The sequence below is a fragment of the Phacochoerus africanus genome, chromosome 2 (genome assembly GCF_016906955.1).
Source record: "Phacochoerus africanus isolate WHEZ1 chromosome 2, ROS_Pafr_v1, whole genome shotgun sequence".
In the NCBI taxonomy this organism is placed as follows: domain Eukaryota; kingdom Metazoa; phylum Chordata; class Mammalia; order Artiodactyla; family Suidae; genus Phacochoerus; species Phacochoerus africanus.
Genome location: NC_062545.1, coordinates 50,940,200 through 50,958,923, shown reverse-complemented (window position 1 = coordinate 50,958,923; position 18,724 = coordinate 50,940,200). Strand labels below are relative to the sequence as shown.

The 18,724-nt window shown below is 38.6% G+C and overlaps 1 protein-coding gene across 2 annotated transcripts in view; it reads left to right on the top strand.

Moving 5' to 3' along the window:
• B3GAT2 (beta-1,3-glucuronyltransferase 2) overlaps nucleotides 1-18,724 on the top strand; it is a 92,333-nt gene that overhangs the window by 31,821 nt on the left and 41,788 nt on the right. For both annotated transcript variants that reach the window (XM_047760288.1, XM_047760296.1), the window contains exon 2: nucleotides 8,164-8,308. In XM_047760288.1, the coding sequence (XP_047616244.1) occupies nucleotides 8,164-8,308 (145 nt within the window). The remainder of the gene's footprint in view (nucleotides 1-8,163; nucleotides 8,309-18,724) is intronic.

Genomic DNA, 18,724 nt, shown 5'->3' with positions numbered 1-18,724 from the left:
TTTCTAGTTGTATAGCATTATCATCAGAAAAGATGCTTGATATGATTTCAATTTTCTTAAATTTACCAAGGCTTGATTAGTGGCCCAGATATGATCAATCCTAGAGAATGTTCTGTGTGCACTTGAGAAGAATGTTTATTCTGCTTTTGGATGGAATGTTCTATAAATACCTATTAAGTCCATCTGGTCTAATGCATCATTTAAGGCCTATGTTTCCATGTTGCTTTTCTATCTGGATGATCTTTCCATTGCTCTAAGTTGGGTGCTAAAGTTCCCCACTATTATTATTGTCAGTTTCTCCTTTTAAGGTTGTTAGCAGTTGCCTTATATATTGAGGTGAACCTATGTCGGGTGTGTATATATTTACAATTGTTATAACTTCTTCTTGGATCGATCCTTTGATCATTATGTAATTCCTTATTTGTCCCTTTGATAATTATGTAATGTCCTTCTTTGTCTCTTATAAATAGTATTTTTTATTTTAAGGTTACTTTGTCTGATATGAGTATTGCTACTCCAGCTTTCTTTTGATTCCCGTTTGCATGGAATATTTTCTTCCATCCTCTCACTTTCAGTTTGTGTGTGTCCCTAGAAATGAAGTGATTCTCTTGAAGACAGTATATATATGGGTCTTGTTTTCATATCCATTCAGCCAGTCTATTTCCTTTGGTTTGGGCATTTAGTCCATTTGCATTTAAGGTAATTATTGATATGTATGTTCCTTTTGCCATTTTATTAACTGTTTTGGATTTTTTTGTTATTGTTCTTTTTGCTTCCCTTCTCTTGTTCTCTTCCGTTGTGGTTTGATGACTATCTTTAGTGTTGTATTTGGATTGCTTTTTTTAAAATTTATTTTATTTATTTATTTATTTTGACTTTTTTGTCTTTTTAAGGATGCACCCATGGCATATGGAGGTTTCCAGGCTAGGGATACAACTGGAGCTGTAATTGCTGGCCTACACCACAGCCACAGCCACAGCAATGCCAGATCCAAGCTGCATCTGCAACCTACACCACAGCTCATGGCAATGCCAGATCTTTAACCCACTGAGCGAGGCCCAGGATTGAACCTGCAACCTCATAGTTCCTAGTTGGATTCATTTCCACTGCACCATGACAGGAACTCCCGGATTGCTTTTTCTTATTCATGTGTGTATCTATTGCAGATTTTTGGTTTGCAGTTACCTTGAAGTTTTGATATAAGAGTCTATATATACATACAAGACTGTTTTAAGTTGTTGCTCTCTTAATCAAAAGTACATCTCCAGTGTGCTGCATTTGTACCCTCCTCGTCTCATGATTTCTGATCTTTGTAGCATATTTGTGTGTGGATGATTTCCTACATTTACTATATGTATGCTTTTACTGGTGAGCCTTGTCATTTGTAATATTTTAGTTTCTAGTTGTGGCCATTTCTTTTCCACCTAGAGAAGCTGCTTTAGTATTTGTTGTAAAGCTGGTTTTGTGGTGCTGAATTCTCTTAGCTTTTTCTTTTTTGTTAAGCTTTTGATTTCTCCTTCAAATCTGAATGAGAGCTTTTCTGGGTGGAGTAATCTTGGTTGGAGGTTTTTTCCCTTTTATCACTTTAAGTATATCATGCCATTCCCTTCTGGCCTGCAGAGTTTCTGCTGGAAAAAAATCTGCCTTATGGGGGTTCCCTTGTATGTTAATTGTTTCTTTTCCCTAGCTGCTCTCAGTATTTTCTCTCTGTCTTTAATTTTGGTCAGTTTGATTGATATGTGTCTCAGGGTGTTCCTCCTTGGGTTTACTTTATGTGGTATTCATTGTGCTTCCTGGATTTGAGTGAGTGATTCCTTCCCCAGTTAGGGAAGTTTTTGGCCATTATCTCTTCATATTTTCTCTGGCTCCTTCTCTCTATCTTCTTCTGGCACCCCATAATATGGTTGTTTATGTGTTTAACATTGTCCTAGAGTTCTCTTAGACTGTATTAATTTCTTTTCAATCTTTTTTCCTCTTTTCTGTTCTGCATCAGTGATTTCCACTAGTTTGACCTCTGCCTTGCTTATTCGTTCTTCTGCCTCCTGTATTCTGCTGTTGGTTGCTTCTAATGAATTTTTTATTTCAATTATTTTATTTTGCATCTCTGCTTACTTAATCCTTAAATTTTCTATTTCTTTGCTCAGTGTTTCTTGTAATTTATCAATGTTTTCCTCCAGTATCTTTCCAAAATCTTGAATCATCTTTACTATCATCAGTCTGAAGTCCTTTTTTGTGGAGGTTGGTAATCTCCAGACCACTTTGCTTTTTTTCTCTGTTTTTTTTTTTTCTTGCTCCCTTATCTGGGTCATAATTCTCTGCCTTTTCATTTTGTATATATTTTTGGTGTGTTCTCCTTTTTGCAGATAATAGAGATGTAGCCTCTCTTGTTTCCGATGTTTGCCCCCCTTGTGGCTGAAGTTGATGTGGGGGGCTTATTGTAGGTTTCCTGATGGAAGGGACTGGTGCCTGCCCACTGGTAGGTGGAGCTGTTTCTTATCTCTCTGGTGAGTGGGGCTTTGTCTCTGGGTGAGATTAAATGTGGCTGTGTGCCTGGGGTGGGGGTGGGGGTGGGTCTTTAGACAGCCTGTTTGCTGGTGGGTGGGGAGCTGTGTTCCCACCCAGATTATTGTTTGACCTGAGGCTTCTCAGCCTTGATGGGTGGGGCTAGATTTTTCCAAAATGGCTACCTCTAGAGGAGCGCACACTGATGATTATTCCCAAGACCTTTGCATCCCTTTCCCCCACAACAAGCCACAGTCACCCCTTGTTTTCCCAGGAAATCCTCTTAAGAACTGCAGTCAGGCCTGACCCAGATTCCTATGGATTCTCTGCTTTGCAGAGATTGGGACCCAGTGCACATGAAAGCCAATGTGTGCCTTTCAAGAACGGTGTCTCCATTTCCCCTGGTCCTGTGGAGCTCCTACACACAAGCCCCACTGACCCTCAACACCAAATGTTCTGGGGGCTCCTTCTCCCAATGCCAGATTCCCAGGCATGGGGACCTGATGTGGGACTCAAAACTCTCACTCCCGTAGGTGAGTCTCTGTATTATAGTTACTTTCCAGTCTGTGGGCTACCCATCCAGTGGGTGTGGAGTTGCTTATATCCTGTAATCGCCCCTCTTACTGTCTTGATATAGTCTCCTCTTTGTCTTCTGGAGTAGAATATGTTTTTTGATAGTTTGTAGCCTCTTTCATTGAAAGTTGTTCAGCAGTTGGTTGTAACGTTGTTGCTTTTATAAGAGAAGGTGAGCTCTAGTCCTTCTACTCTGCCATCTTAATCCCTCTGCTCACCAGTTTTTCAGATTTAAAAATTTAGTGCCTCAGGATAAAGCAGTTTAGGAGCTGAAAACAAAAAATTATAGGTATTTTAAAGAGATCTCCGAAAAAGCACATAGCGCTATTTTCAGTGCCTTATTAGATATAAGACTATTCTGTCACTGTAAGAAAAATACAGATTAGATTCAGTTTGGTTCCTTAGTATGTTTGGCATATTTGAGATAAAGCAAAAATTGAAATATTTTCATTGTCTGCATTGTGAGAAGGAACAGGGGTCTGAGGCAGAATGAGTTGAGGAAAGGGCTGTATTTTTGTGAAAATTTTAGTGAATTTCCTGGATTTTTTTTCCACCTATGAAGAAGACCTGTGACACAAAACCATTAACTGTTAAAACTGATTCAAAATTAAATCTTCAAAACATTGCTGAGAGAAATTAAAGATCTAAATAAATGGAGCGAGAGATCATGTTCATGGATAGGAAGACTTGACATTGTAAAGATGTCAGTTCTCACTGAATTGATACATAGATTCAGTGCATACCAATCAAAATGTGCCAGAATTTACAGATTGACTCTGAAAGTCATAGGGAAACACTCAAAATAACTCTGATAAGGAACAACAGATATGGAGGACTCATACTACCGGTTACAACAGTTGTAATAAAACCACATAAATCAAGACACTGTGGTATCAGCATTGAGATCACCAGGTGGACCAGTAGATCAGAGGAGAGTGTCTAGGTAAACTCACACACATGTGGCCGCTGACTTACAAAGGTACAAAGGCAGTTCAGTTGTTCCAGGACAGTTAGATACGGTTGGAATGGTTGGATACCCATATGCAGGGAAAAAAAAGAATTTCAATTGGTATATTCACAAATTAATTCAGAATAGATCATGATCTAAATATATGACCTAAATATATAATTACTTTTAGAAAAGAGGAGAAAACTACAGGTTAGGACACACTATTCTCAGATACGATACCAAAAGCATGATTCATGAAAGAGTAAAAGGATAAATTGGACTTCATCAACATTAAATGCTTCTGTCCTTGAAAAGACACTATTATAAAGATGAAAAGAGGAGACACAGATGAGAGGAAAATATTTATAAGTCACATATCTGAGAAAAGACTTGCATGCAGAATATTTCAATAACAAAAAAACAATGGAAAAGAAACAATTTTAAACATAGGTAAAAGATGTGAACAAATATTTCACCAAGGAAGCAATACAAATGGCATATAAACACATGAAAAGATATTCAGCATAATTAGTCATTAGAAAAATACAAATTAAAACCACAATGAGACACTGCTAGTACCTATTAGAATGGCTAAAATGAAAGCCTAACTACACTAAGTGTTGATGAGGCAGTGGAGTAACTGGAACTGTCATACACTGCTGGTGGGAATGTAAGATGGCACAACCACTTTGGAAAATAATTTGGCAGTTTCTTAAAAAATTAAAAGTACACCTGCCATGTGATATAGGCATTCTACTCTTAGACACTTTTCCAGAAATAATGAAGTCTGCATAGACATGTACACATATGTTCATAGCAGCGTAATCTGCAATGTCCAAAGACAGATGTTCATCAACAGGTAAATGGATTTTAAAAAAAAAACCCCAAACTATGGCACATCCATTCAATAGAATACTACTTAGCAATGTGAAGGAATGAACTGTTGATATACATTGTAGCATGGCCGGAAATCCATATGGTTATGCTGAATGAAAGAAGCCCATTTTTTAAAAACTGTGTATACTGTAAGATTCCATTCATATAAAATTTGGTGAAATGCAAACTAATATATAGAGACAGAAAGGGGATCAATGATTGCCTGGGAGTAGGGGATGTGGAAAGTGTGAGAAGCATGGATTTTTTAAAGATCACAAGGAAGCTTTGGGAGTGATGGAGTGTTTATTGTCTTCATTTGGGTCATGGGTTCGTGGTCATTGGTGTATGTCAAAGTGTATGAAATTTCGCCCTTGAAAAAGTGTGTTTTATCCTTTCAGGAGTCCCTAAGACTGCCCCACATGTTTGATGATTTACTAAGACCCCTAGTACCCAGTATGTGGTTGTACTCATGGTTAGGATGCATTACCATGACACAGTAAGGATCTGTAGCCAGATCGGTGAGATGAGACAGCGAGTAAGGATCTGTAAAGACAGTAAAAAAAAAAAAAAAAAAAATTTAATGTATCTGTAAGTAAAAAAAGAAAAAAGGATCTGTAAAAAAAAAAAAAAAAGTAAGGATTTGTAAAGGCAGTAGAAAAAGGATCTGTAAAGTAAAGACAACAAAAAAAAGAGTTTAAAAAAAGTTAAAAAAAAAAGATGGTAAAAAAAAGAATCTGTAGGAGTTCCCGTCGTGGTGCAGTGGTTAACAAATCCAACTAGGAACCATGAGTTCGACCCCTGGCCTTGCTCAGTGGGTTAAGGATCCAGCATTGCCGAGAGCTGTGATGTAGGTCGCAGACGTGCTCGGATCCCGTGTTGCCCTGGCCCTGGCGTAGGCCGGCGGCAACAGCTCTGATTGGACCCCCTAGCCTGGGAACCTCCATATGCCGCAAGAGCAGCCCTAGAAAAAGCAAAAAGACGAAAGAAAGAAAAAAAGAATCTGTAAAGTCAAGACAGTAAAGAAAGGATCTGTGGGAGTTCCCATTGTGGCTTGGCGGAAATGAACCTGACTAGTAACCATGAGGATGCGGGTTCTATCCCTGGCCTTGCTCAGTGGGTTGGGGATCTGGCATTGCTGTGAGTTGTGGTGTAGGTTGTAGACATGGCTCGAATCTGGTGTTGCTGTGGCCAGTGGCTGCAACTCCAATTCAACCCCTAGCCTGGGAACTTCCACATGCTGACAAAAATAAAGTGGGGGCGTGGGGGGTGGGGGAGGTGAGATCTATAACTACAGTAAAAAAAAAAAAAAAAAAAGGATCTGTAAGACAGAAAAGACAGTGAGTAAGGACCCGTAGCCAGATCAGTGAGAAAAGACAGGACGAAGGGTCTGGGGGAATCCACATGGGGCTTTCTGTGTCCTCTCCCTTCCATGAAGGGACTTCCGAGCACACCTTTCCTCCAGCAGCAAAACTAACCACGGAGGTATGGTTGTTATGCCACTGAAACCCATTAAAGGTTCAGGGTGTTTATTGGAGGCTGGTCACACAGGCACCTTCTGCCCTCTAGCATTTCACATTCCCAAAAGGAAAACATATTTAGTGGCCCCAGCAGGCAAAACAACCTTGTCAGCAAGGGAACTGCTTCAAAAGCCAGATCACACTCAGGACTTCTAACCCTTTTCTGCAGTTACATCTCAGTGCTTTTTAAAAATTATCATTCAAGTGAATATGAGCTAGAACAAGGCTGTGGTGATTTATTGAAGTGATAGTCTATAAAAATAGTAATTTCAGATTTGTGTAAGACCAATAGAGTGGAATCTTCATTACCTGGATTGCTGCATACTATAAAATCGTCTCTGGGGTGAGGTGGGGGTATGAGAGTTCCCTTGTGGCTCAGTGGGTTAAGTATCCAGCATTTTCACTGCAGCAGCTCGGGTTGCTGCTGTGGTACAGGTTCAGTCTCTGGCCCCGGATCTTCCAAGTGCCGTGGGCACGGCCAAAAAAAATATACAGAGCCTCCCTGGAGTGAGGTGGGGTGGTAATAAATAAGTAGAATTGGGATATTTGGCAAATGGGAGCTTTGAGTTATTTTCATTATTTAATAATGTGATTTTAAACTGGAATTGTATTTTGAACAGTCTTTCCCAAGTACATAATTTTTCTTCCTTGTATTAAAAAATTCCTTGATGATAATCATTATTTTAGTCATCGGTTAATTGACCATGACCGAATTCTGTAGCAAATAAAAGCTAAAGCCTTGGTGTTGGAAGTATAATGACCTCCACAGTGGGCCTCCCTGCTACAGCTGTGTGGTTTATGTCCTGCCCAAGGGCACCTCCAGCTGGAAAGAGGTGGAGAGCTGAAATCCAGCCTGTATTTTGATGGTCAAGCCAGGGCCCCAGCACAAATATGTCTGCCCAAGAAAGGGGCACATCTTTCTAGTTTGCACAGAGGTACCACATGGGCTGATTCTGGCCCCAGCACGTGCCCCGGAAGGAGGTGATGGTGGTAGTTCTCTCCCAAAATGCTGCCCCCTATTGGCCAGCTTTGTTGTGACCATGCCTTTCCCTTAAAAAAAAATCCAGAAGGTAACTTTCAGTTGAGGGCTGCCCTTAACTGGAGCTCCCCCAAGTACAAGAGCGTCTGCTAGGGGAGGACCAGGGAGTCCAGCTGCCTCCGTGGGGCCTTTCCTCTCTGGTGTGGTCCAACTCCCTTTGAAAGGCAGATGAATTTAGGAACATGTGTCTTTAGGAGAATGCCTGGTGTCTGTTCTGTATTTGGCTCCTGTTATTAATGTCCCTGGCCATCATGTCTCTGTGTTTGTAACAATTTAAAAAATAAAATCAGAGAAAGGCAACTCCTGTGGCATCTCCGTGTGAAATTGGGTAGTAAGATTTCCTAAGGGGGCAGTAAACCTCCTTATGTCCAGAGGAACCAAGTATTGTTTATGATCCACTTTGAGACAAATAGACAATATTTGACAGTCACAACTTAGCTTCACATAAGTGATGTTCAGACACTGACAACTTTATCTCTCAGCTATGGGCGTCTGGCCGAGTCTGACAGCACACAGCAGTGGACCCGGGCAGCCCAACAGAGGTGAACTGGGTTATGCTCTGTCAGCAGAGGGGTTCTCTTTGGAAATTTTCACCTTTTGGAAATCTATACCCCCCTCATTTCTTCCATGTGACTCATCTTCCTTCCCTCCCTTTAAGCTCTTTTCCCTAAGGAACCTTAAACCACATCTTTCTCCCCTCTCTATAGATGCGAACTACACGCAAGGTCTCTGTGTGGCCAGTGGGTCTGGTTGGTGGACGCCGCTATGAACGTCCATTGGTGGAAAACGGCAAAGTCGTCGGCTGGTACACAGGCTGGAGAGCAGACAGACCTTTTGCTATCGACATGGCAGGTAAGGCATGTGGGTGGGTCATCCTGCTGGCTTTCCCATGCACTAGAGGCAGGGCGCTCTGAAAAATTGCTTTGGCTAAAACCTAGGTGGTGTTATTTCAGCAAGTGAACTGTTTAACTAAATCTTCAAAGGCAGCCTTTTGGTTGATTCAAGGAGAATGGGATTTTTGGGGTGATTAGAAAATGCTCATTCCATTTTGTCACCTGTCCACACCACCCTTTACCCAGCAAATGTTGATGTGCTGGCTGGTGAGGAGTTGAGTTGTGGGAACCAGAGCTGCCGCCCCCCACCCCCCCCGGCCCTGTGGTCTGTCCCTTTCCAGGTCTTGTTCTGCAAGTCCATTTGGTTATAATATATTACATGCTTATTGATAAATTTAATAGTGATATGGTATAGGTAAGCTCATCATTTCAGTGCTTATTGATCCATTTAATAGCTAATACATAAAATCAGATGACTGGTTTTTCCACCATGTATTAATGTTGAGTATAATAGCTGTCTTTTAAAGTTCTTATCCTCTGACCAATTGAATAAAACCTGTAATAGATCACAGATTCTAAAATGCTGCTTTATCGTAAAGAGACTCATTTTCTGAGAGTTATATGAAATGATGGTTGTGATAACTGTGGAAGGATGCAGTTTGAAACATGAAGCTTGGAAGCAAGAAAAAAACACATCTAGAAGATGAAGGCAGAAAAGCTTCAAAATTGATCTCATCCATCTTCAGCTCTGAAACAGAGCTCTGTCAGCCTATGCTTGGCCAAACTTTTATGTGTGTTTCCCAGCTGCAATCAGAATCACTATGCTCAGAATTCTGATGGGATGGAGGCTATGTTCTGAACTGGATTCATTACTTTTATTCTGACAATAGTTTACATTTGAGGGAGCAAGGTTATGAAGAGGGAATAAGAAATGCTGGGAATCTTTGTGGAGGTCTAGTCAGCTACCCTGCATCATGGGAGAGGACAGATTAGGATATTTTAACTCAACACTTAACAGCATTTCTTGAGTGCCAACTTTGTGGGATCCTGTGTCATGGTCTCTAATCAAAGGTCAGTCTAGATTTCTGATCTCTCCTGCATCCCCTGTCTGTGTCCTTACCTCTCTCTCTTCCAACCCAAGCCTTGCTCCTTAGTCCCCAGTTCTTGCAGCCCCACAGCTGAGCTAGCATCTCTACCAACGCATCTTCCTGAAAACAGAGAGGCAGGTCAGCCATACTGGAAGGTCCCAAGGATTCTCAAAAGAGTCATCTCCTCAACCAAGACTGAGTTTGTGGCTCTGAAAATAACAAGGCTGACTGTAATGTGTCTTTTGAGAATCCAGTTTTTTGCTGCTTAGAAGTATAAGTTGAGCACAAAACTAGAGGAGCATTGAGGCAAAATCTTGTTCTCTTAGTTTCCTTGAATAGAATGAGGCAGTGGCATGAATGAGCACTGAGGTCTTCTCTGATGCATCCTTCCTTTCCCTGGATTCCCACCTTGGGAAGCTCAAAAGAAAGTCCACATCTCTGGCTTCTGAGTGAGGATACGACTGCTAAAGTAGCCAGCCGGGAGATGTTTGGTCCTTTCCTTTCCCAGAGCCTTGCCAGAACTCCTCAGGAGTTTTAAGTCTCCCACATGGGATCTCTACCCTTCACCCTGCAAGATTGTTTCAAGGTGAGGGATATGTGGATAAATCTTCCTGGATTTTGCTATAAGAACTTGATGTAGATGATCACGTATCCAGTAGACCCACTGAGTATTTTGCTTTGTTCTCCCCAGAATTTAGCTCCAAATACATATACCTAAAATTCAAGAAAGGCATGTGGGTTTTGTGAATTAGACCTGGCTGGTGATAAAATATTTGATACTCTTACAATGCCAAAATCTCTGGGAACCTTTTCTCCATGACATGACTGAAATTTGTATTTTTCTTAGCATTTTAATATATTTTCAAGGCATAAGAGCTATCATAAAATATGAATGATTTGCTTATTTTGTATTAACTATCCTTAATTTTAAATAGGAATAGAATTTCTATCTCAAAGAAAAAAACTTTTGAAACACTGAATTATTTTCTTCACACATGAATTTGCTTGGTAAATTAGTTTTCAGTAAATTATTGATATTTTTTGGAATGCTTTAAGAGTGATTTGGTTCATCTAGATAAAGATCTGAGTTTGTTCTCATTCTAAAACTTGAAATTTCACAATTTTGTTTAGATTCTGTATGATTCATTTATTCTTAGTGGGAAAAGAGAGAAGACTTGTTGGATGTTTATATACAAATGGTACTTCCCACCTTGTTTTCAAGAGACACACACAGATACACTCATCTCTAGAAGTTTGATCCCTGGCCCAGGAACATTCATATGCCATGGATACAACCCCCCCACAGACCAAAAAAAAAAAAAAATCACTTCCAATGAATAGACACATTAAGATTGAATGTGAGAGTATGGAAAAAGGTATTCCATATAAACGGAGATGAAAAGCAGGGATGGAAGTAGTTATATCAGCTAAAACACTTTAAAACAGAGACTGTAACAAGTGAGGAAAGATATTATATAGTGATAAAGGATCAATCCAACAAGAAGATATAACAATTGTAAATACATATGCACCGATTATAAGAGTACCTAAATGCAGAAAGTAAATATTAACAAACACAAAGGGACAAATTGGTAGTAATACAATATTAGTAGAGACTTTAACATCCTACTTACAGACTGATCATCTGGACAGAAAATCAAAACAGAAAACTGGCTTTAAATGACAGTAGATGGGATGAATAGATACATAGAGAACATTTCATTCAAAAACAGAACACATTCCATTTGAGTGTACACAAAACATTCTACAGGATAGATCACACAATAGCCACAAAATAAGTCTCAGTATATTTAAGAAATTAAAATCAGGATTTCCCATCATGGGTCAGTGGTAATGAGCCCAATTAGTATCCATGAGGACACGGGTTCAATCTCTGGCTTCATTCACTGCATTAAACGATTTGGTGTTAAAATGAACTGTGGTGGAGGTTGCAGACATGGCTCAGATCTGGTGTTCCTCTGGCCATGGTGTAGGCCAGCAGCTACAGCTCAAATTCAACTCCTAGCCTGGGAATTTCTATATGCTGAAGGTGCAGTCATAAAAAGCAAAAAAAGAAAGAAATGAAAATCATATCAAGCATCTTATCTGACCATGGTGGTTTGAGACTAGAAATCAAGCACAAGAAAAAAAATGCAAAAAAAAAAACAACCATGTAGAAGCTAAACAGCATGCTACTAAACAACAAATAGGTTTTGAAAAAAAAATCATGGAGGAAATTAAAAAAATACTTGAAGACAAATAAAAATGGAAACATAAAGTACCAAGATCTATGGGACATAGCAAAAGCAGTTCAAGAGGGAAGATCAGAGAGATACAGGCCCACCTCAGGAAATAAGAAAATTGTTAAACAACCTAACATTTCACCTTGAGGAACTACAAAAAGAACAAACAAAACCCAAAGTTAGTCAAAGGAAAGAAATCATACAAATCAGAGTGGAAATAAATAGAGACTTAAAAAAAAGAAAGAAAACATCAATGAAATTAAGAATGGTACTTTGAAAAGATAAGCAAATTGAAAAGTTGTAGCCAAACTCATCAAGAAAACATACCAGGGGACCAAATAAATACAATCAGAACTGAAAGAGGAGATGTTACAACCAACATCCACAGAAATATAGAGGATTGTATGACATTACTAAAAAAAGTTATATGCCAATAAAATGGAACCTAAAAGAGATGGACAAATTCCTAAAAATGTACAATCTCTCAAGACTGAATCAGGAAGAAATAGAAAGTATGAACAGACCAATTACCTCTAATAAACTTGAATCACTAAGTTAAAAACTCTCAACAAACAAAAGTTTAGAATCAAACCATTTCATAGGTGAATTCTACCAAAAATTTAAAGAGGGCTAACACCTATTCTTCTCAGACTATTCCAAAATTGTGCTTCCTGATTCATCATGTGAGGCCAGCAGCATTCTGATACCAGACAAAGACACCAGAAACACCACACATACTCAGAAGAATTTTTACAGGCCAGTGTTACTGATGGATATAGATGCAAAAATCCTCAACAAAATATTAGCAAACTGAATTCAACAATACATTAAAGTGATCATACACCCTGATCAAATGAGATTTATCCCAGGTATGCAAGGATGGTTCAGTATCTGCAAGTCAATCAGTGTGACACACCACATTAACTAAATAATAAAAATCTTATCTTAGTAGATGCAGAAGAAGCTTTTGACAAAATTCAACATTCATCTATGATAAAAAACACTCTCAACAAAGTTATAGAAGGCATAGGAGAAACATACCTCAATATAGTGATGGTCATATATGACAAAAACACAGCCATTATACTAAACAGTGAAAGGCTTAAAGCATTTCCTCTAAGATGAGTAAGACAAGGATGGCCACACTCATCAACATCGTATTAGAAGTCCTAGCCATAGCAGTTAGACAAGAAATAAAAGGTCTCCAAATTGGAAGGGAAGGAGTAAAACTGTGTTACTATTTGCAAATGACATAAAAAATCCTAGAGATGCCATCAAAAAACTATTAGAAATAATAAATGAATTCAGTAAATTTCCAGTACACAAAATTAACTGTTGCATTTCTACATGTTAATGCACTATCAGAAACAGAAATTAGGAAAAAATACCATTTACAAGTGCATCAAAAGGAATAAACTGCCTAGGAATAAATATAACCAAAGAGATAAAAGTCTTATACTCTGAAAACTATAAGAGATTGATGATAGAAATTGAAAACAACACAGACTACTGGAAAAATATGCTGTGTTCATGCATCGGAGGAATTAATGTTGTTAAAATCTGTAGACTGTCTACAGATTTAATATAACCCGTATCAAAGAACTAATAGCATTTTTCACAAGAGAATACTAAAATTTATATGGAACCACAAAAGACCCCAAATAGCTAAAGCAGTCTTGATAAAGCAGAACAAATCTGGAAGTATCATGATCCTTGATTTTTTACTGTGTTACAAAACTACAGTCATCGAAATGGCATAATATTGGCAGAAAAATGGATCTGTAGATCAGTGGAACAATAAAGGAGAGCCTGGAAAAAATACTGATATAGTTAATTAATAGCAAAGGAGTCAAAATATACAATAACATACAAATCATTAAATGATTTTGGGAAAACTGGGCAGCTACATGACAAAAGAATGAAACTGGACTACTTTTTTATACCGTATATAAAAATAAACTCAAAGTGGATTAAAGACAAACATATGGCCTGAAAACATGAAACTAAAAGAAAACATAGGCAATGTGCTCTTTGACATCAGTCGTTAACAATATGTTTTTGGATCTGTCTCCTGAGGTAAGGGAAAAAATAAATAAATAAATGACTGGGACTACATCAAACTAAAGAGCTTTTGCACAGTGAAGAGAAATATCAAGAAAATGAAAAGGCAGCCTACTGAAAGGGTGAAGATAGTTGCAGATGATTTGTTGGATGAGGGGTTAATATCCAAAAGAAACAAAGGAAAGAAAAAAATGGATTAAAAAATAAGCAGAGGACCTGAATAGACTTTTTTTTTTTCAAAGAAGACATACAAATAGCCACCAGACCCATGAAAAGGCAGTCAGTATCACTAATCATTGGGGAAATGCAAATCAAAACCACGATGAGCTATCACCTTCCACCTGTCAAAAGACAACAGGTAGCTAGTGTTGGTGAGGCTGTGGAGAAATGAGACCCCTTGTGCACTGTTGGGAGCAATATAAATTGGTGTACCCTCTGCAGAAAACAGTATAGAAATTTCTGAAAAAATTAAAAATAGAACTGTCATGTGATCCAATAGTTTTACTTCTGGATAGTTACCTGAAGAAAACAAAAATGCTAATGCCAAAGGATATATGGTCCCCAATGTTTATAGCAGCACTATTTACAACAGCTAAAATATAGAAACAACAGAAGTGTCTGTCAACAGATGAATGGATAAAGAAGAGTGTGTGTCTGTGTATGTGTACACAATGGAATATTATTCAACTATAAAAACAAAAATGCCATCTTGCCTTTGTGATAGCATGTATGGATATAGAGGGTATTGTGTTAAATAAAATGTTATAGACAAATACCATATGATCTCACTTATAGGTGGAATCTAAATCAAAACAGAACAAAATGAAAACAGCTTGATAGATACAGAGAACATACCGGTTGTTACCAAAGGGATGGGGTAGGAGGTGGCAAAATAAATGAGGGGGATTAAAAGATACAGTTCTTGGAGTTCCTGTCGTGGCAGAGCAGTTAACAAATCTGACTAGGAACCATGAGGTTGTGGGTTTGATCCCTGGCCTTGCTCAGTGGGTTAAGGATCCGGCATTGCCGCAACCTGTGGTGTAGGTTGCAGATGTGCCTTGGATCTGGCGTTGCTGTGGCTGTGGAATAGGCTGGCGGCTGTAGCTCTGATGGGACCCCTAGCCTGGGAACCTTCATATGCCGTGGATGCAGCCCTAAAAATTAAAAAATATAAATAAATAAAAGTATAATTCTCTAGTTATATAAGCCATAGGGATGTAATATACAGCATAAGGAATATGGTCAATAGTGTAATAACTTTGGGGACAAATGGTTACTAGGCCTATATCATGGTCATTTCATAATTTATGCAAATCTCAAATCATTATGTAGTACACCTGAAACTACCATCACATTGTACATCAACTACATTTCAATAAAAAAAATTTTTTCATTTTAAAAAATTTTTTATTAAAATTGATTTACAATGTTCCATCAATTTCTGCTGTACAGTGAAGTGACCCAGTTTTTTATAAATATATATACACACACACACAATTATTTCCCTCACATTATCCTCCATCATGTTACATCACAAGTAATTAAATATAATTCCCTGTGCTACACAGCAGAATATCATTGCTTATCCCCTCCAAATGATACAGTTTGCATACTAACCTCGAACTCCCAGTCCATTCTACTCCCTCCCCTTCCCTCTTGGTAGCCATAAGTCTGTTCTCCATGTCTGTGAATTTGTTTCTTTTCTGTAGATAGGTTCATTTGTGCCATATATTATATTCCAGATATGTGATATCATATGGTATTTGTCTTTCTCTTTTTGACTTCACTTAATATGAGAGTCTCTAGTTCCATCCATATTGCTGCAAATGGCATTAGTTTGCTGTTTTTCGTGGCCGAGTAGTATTCCATCGTGTATATGTACCACATCTTAATCCATTCATCTGTCGATGGACGTTTAGGTTGTTTCCATGTCTTGGCTATTGTGAATAGTGCTGCAATGAACATAGGGGTGCATTTATCTTTTTGAATGAAAGTTTTGTCCGTATATATGCCCAAGAGTGGGAATGCTGGGTCATTTGGTAGTTCTATGTTTAGTTTTCTGAGGTACTACCATACCATTTTCCATAGTGGTTGTACCAATTTACCTTCCCACTAAGTGTGTAGATGGGTTCACTTTTCTCCATATCCTCTCCAGTATTTGTTATTTATAGACTTATTAATGATGGCTGTTCTGACATGTGCAAGGTGGTACCTCATTGTAGTTTTGAATCAGTGATGTTGAGCATTTTCTCATGTGCCTCTTGGCCATCTGTATGACTTCTTTGGAGAAATGTCTATTCAGGCCTTTTGCCCATTTTTCAATTGGGTTGTAAAAATGAATTTTTTTTAAAGAAACTAAAAAAATCCAATGTATTTCTTAAAAAAAAAAAAAAAAAACACCATGAACTTAAAGAGCCCATATGTAGCATTTCCACATCTGTCTTGCTTTGACGGATTGAGAATACATTCAGTAGAAGCCCCTCAGAGTCTGCCCTACTTATATTTCTGTGAAGCCACAGCCTAGCCCCTCCTCAGAAGCTTATTTGCATGTCAGACATTGGAATTGGAATACTTGTGAGACCTGTGAGGGCAGGGACCGTATCTGTTTGTTCATCACTGTATATCTGTGTTATAAGCTCAAATATGTACAGGGACTGGCTAAAAATACCAAGTGAATGAAGTTATTGGGTAGGAAAAAGGTAACAGTTGGCAGTGGAAGTGGTAGGGAGTGGTAGGGACCCACCAGCTGAAGCCTGCTGCGGACAGCTGGTTATCTCCTGCCTGGCAGCATTCTGATTTTTCTAGAAAAGTCAGAGACCTGGATTTTTATAGGAAACCTCCATTCGTCTTCTTTGTGGCTAAGTTTTTCAAATACTTTGCTAGGAAATACCACAAATCCTTGAGGTCTATCCAGATCACAAATTACCTTTATTTATGCTCAGTGTCAGGTACAGGGAAGACCTTAATAGCAATAAAACTGCCCAGACAAGTGCTATGTACCAGACACTGTTCTAGACACTTGACATGTATTGACTCATTTCATCCTCACAACCACCTTGGGAAATAGGTATTATTACTCCCCCTCATTTTCCATATGAAGGCAGTGAAAAACCAAGATGTTAGGGAACCTTCCCAAGGCCACACAGTAAGTCATGGAGCCAGGATCCAGCTGAGGTGGTCCAGCTCCAGATTTGGTGCCGGTAAGCTTTGTGTTCCAGTTCCTGAAAAACAAAGGCGCCAACATGCACAGGCAGACATGGTGTATAAGGAGTAGGAACAAGCCAGATTTTATGTAACCAAAGAGTCTGGTTGAAACAGGTATCCCCAGAGATGTTCCTCTGAGCAGTGAAGATGGACACCACTTCTACCTCACTTCTGCCATATTTCTGAGGTCTGGGGTAACCATTGTCCTGGTTAACTTGACCTTCTGTCCCTTTTAGCACATGTCCGGGATTTTTAATCTTTTAAAGTTTTAGAATTTTATTAAAAATAGTTTTTTAATGGAATTTTTATAGTGTTTTAAATACTTATGGTCAAAAAATGTTAATGTAATTTATTCTTAGTACTCTTTTACTTCTCAAGAGGTGTCTTTGAATAGTTTTTTTGTTGTCACTCTCCCAGTGCCCAGCAGAGTGCCTGGTAGATGGCAGTCAGTCAGCCACTGTTTGAACTTATCCAAAAAGTGTTAATTAAATTGTGGATAGTAGTTATTTTATTGGAATAGCGATGCATTAAGATGAAAATAATGTCTTATCAATTGCCTTTGTACCATGTTGCTGGGTCTTTGATGGGAACGTTGTTGGTCTCAGGTTTTAATCTTTTTAGAAAAGAACACAAGTACAATGAAAAAAATTTTAACTTTTCCCTGTGTATTATTTTTGAGACTCTTATAGCATTTCTGTTAAATTTTAATCTTTAAATATACATACAGAAAATTATTTTTTCAAATAGCCTATTGAGGCTATTACCGTTAACAGCCTATTGAGGCTATTAATATCACCATTACTTTTTAACTATCATGCAGGAAGACAACCAAAGAGACTACCTACCTCCCATCTTGTGTGTACAAAAAGCCATTTGCTTTGGATATTTTTCTATGTGAAAATCATATGGACTTCTATAAATATTGTTTGTAACAGAATTCTATATTTATAAATTATAATGTGAACTGGAACAGATTTTTTTTTTCCTAAGAAAGTACACTGAATGCTGGAAATCACATGAAATAAACTTTTAAGTGGGATTTAAAAAAAAAAGATTATACATATTTCTTTAAAAAAAAAAAAAGAAAAGAAACATGAGCTTAAAGAAGCTCATGTACAGCATTTCCACAGTTGTCTTGCTTTGATTGAGCATACATTCAGTAGAAGCCCCTATGGGTCTGTCTGTCCTGTTTATATTTCTACAAAGCCACAGCCTAGCCCCTCCCCAGAAGCTTATTTGCATATCAGACATCAGAACTGGAACATTTCATGTCCTTCATGGAGTCTGACTCTCTGTCTGTCTTTATTTTTCTATACTGAACATTGCAGATGCTAGTTTTGCTCTGAGATGAGGAATCGTGGTTCTGAGATTTCCTCGCACGCACAATGGTAGTGGCGGAAGTGATTATTTCTCTTGTGTTGGGACATAATTTTAAAAAATTCTAGTGATTACTACTGAAAAAAGAATTAAGATACTCACCCACAGGATGGAAAGAATGCATCAGAGACAGCCCTTGGCCTGGCTGTGGCATGCAATTGGCTTCTGCAGTTGATCAGTGGCCACTCTGCTCATCCAACACAGGGAGACCTGGGAGTATCTCTATGGTCTGAGCCTCAAGCTTTAATTCCTACACCTCAGGCATCTGGTCACTGGCTAGTTCTTAGTGCCAAAAAGCAAGGCAGTCCCCCCAAAGTTTTTAGCTCTTCAGAGTTCCCATCATGGCTCAGCAGAAATGAATCTAATCTGTATCCATGAGGATGCAGGTTTGATCCCTGGCCTTATTCAGTGGGTTAAGGATCCAGCATTGCCATGAGCTTGTGGTGTAGGTCTCAGACGTGG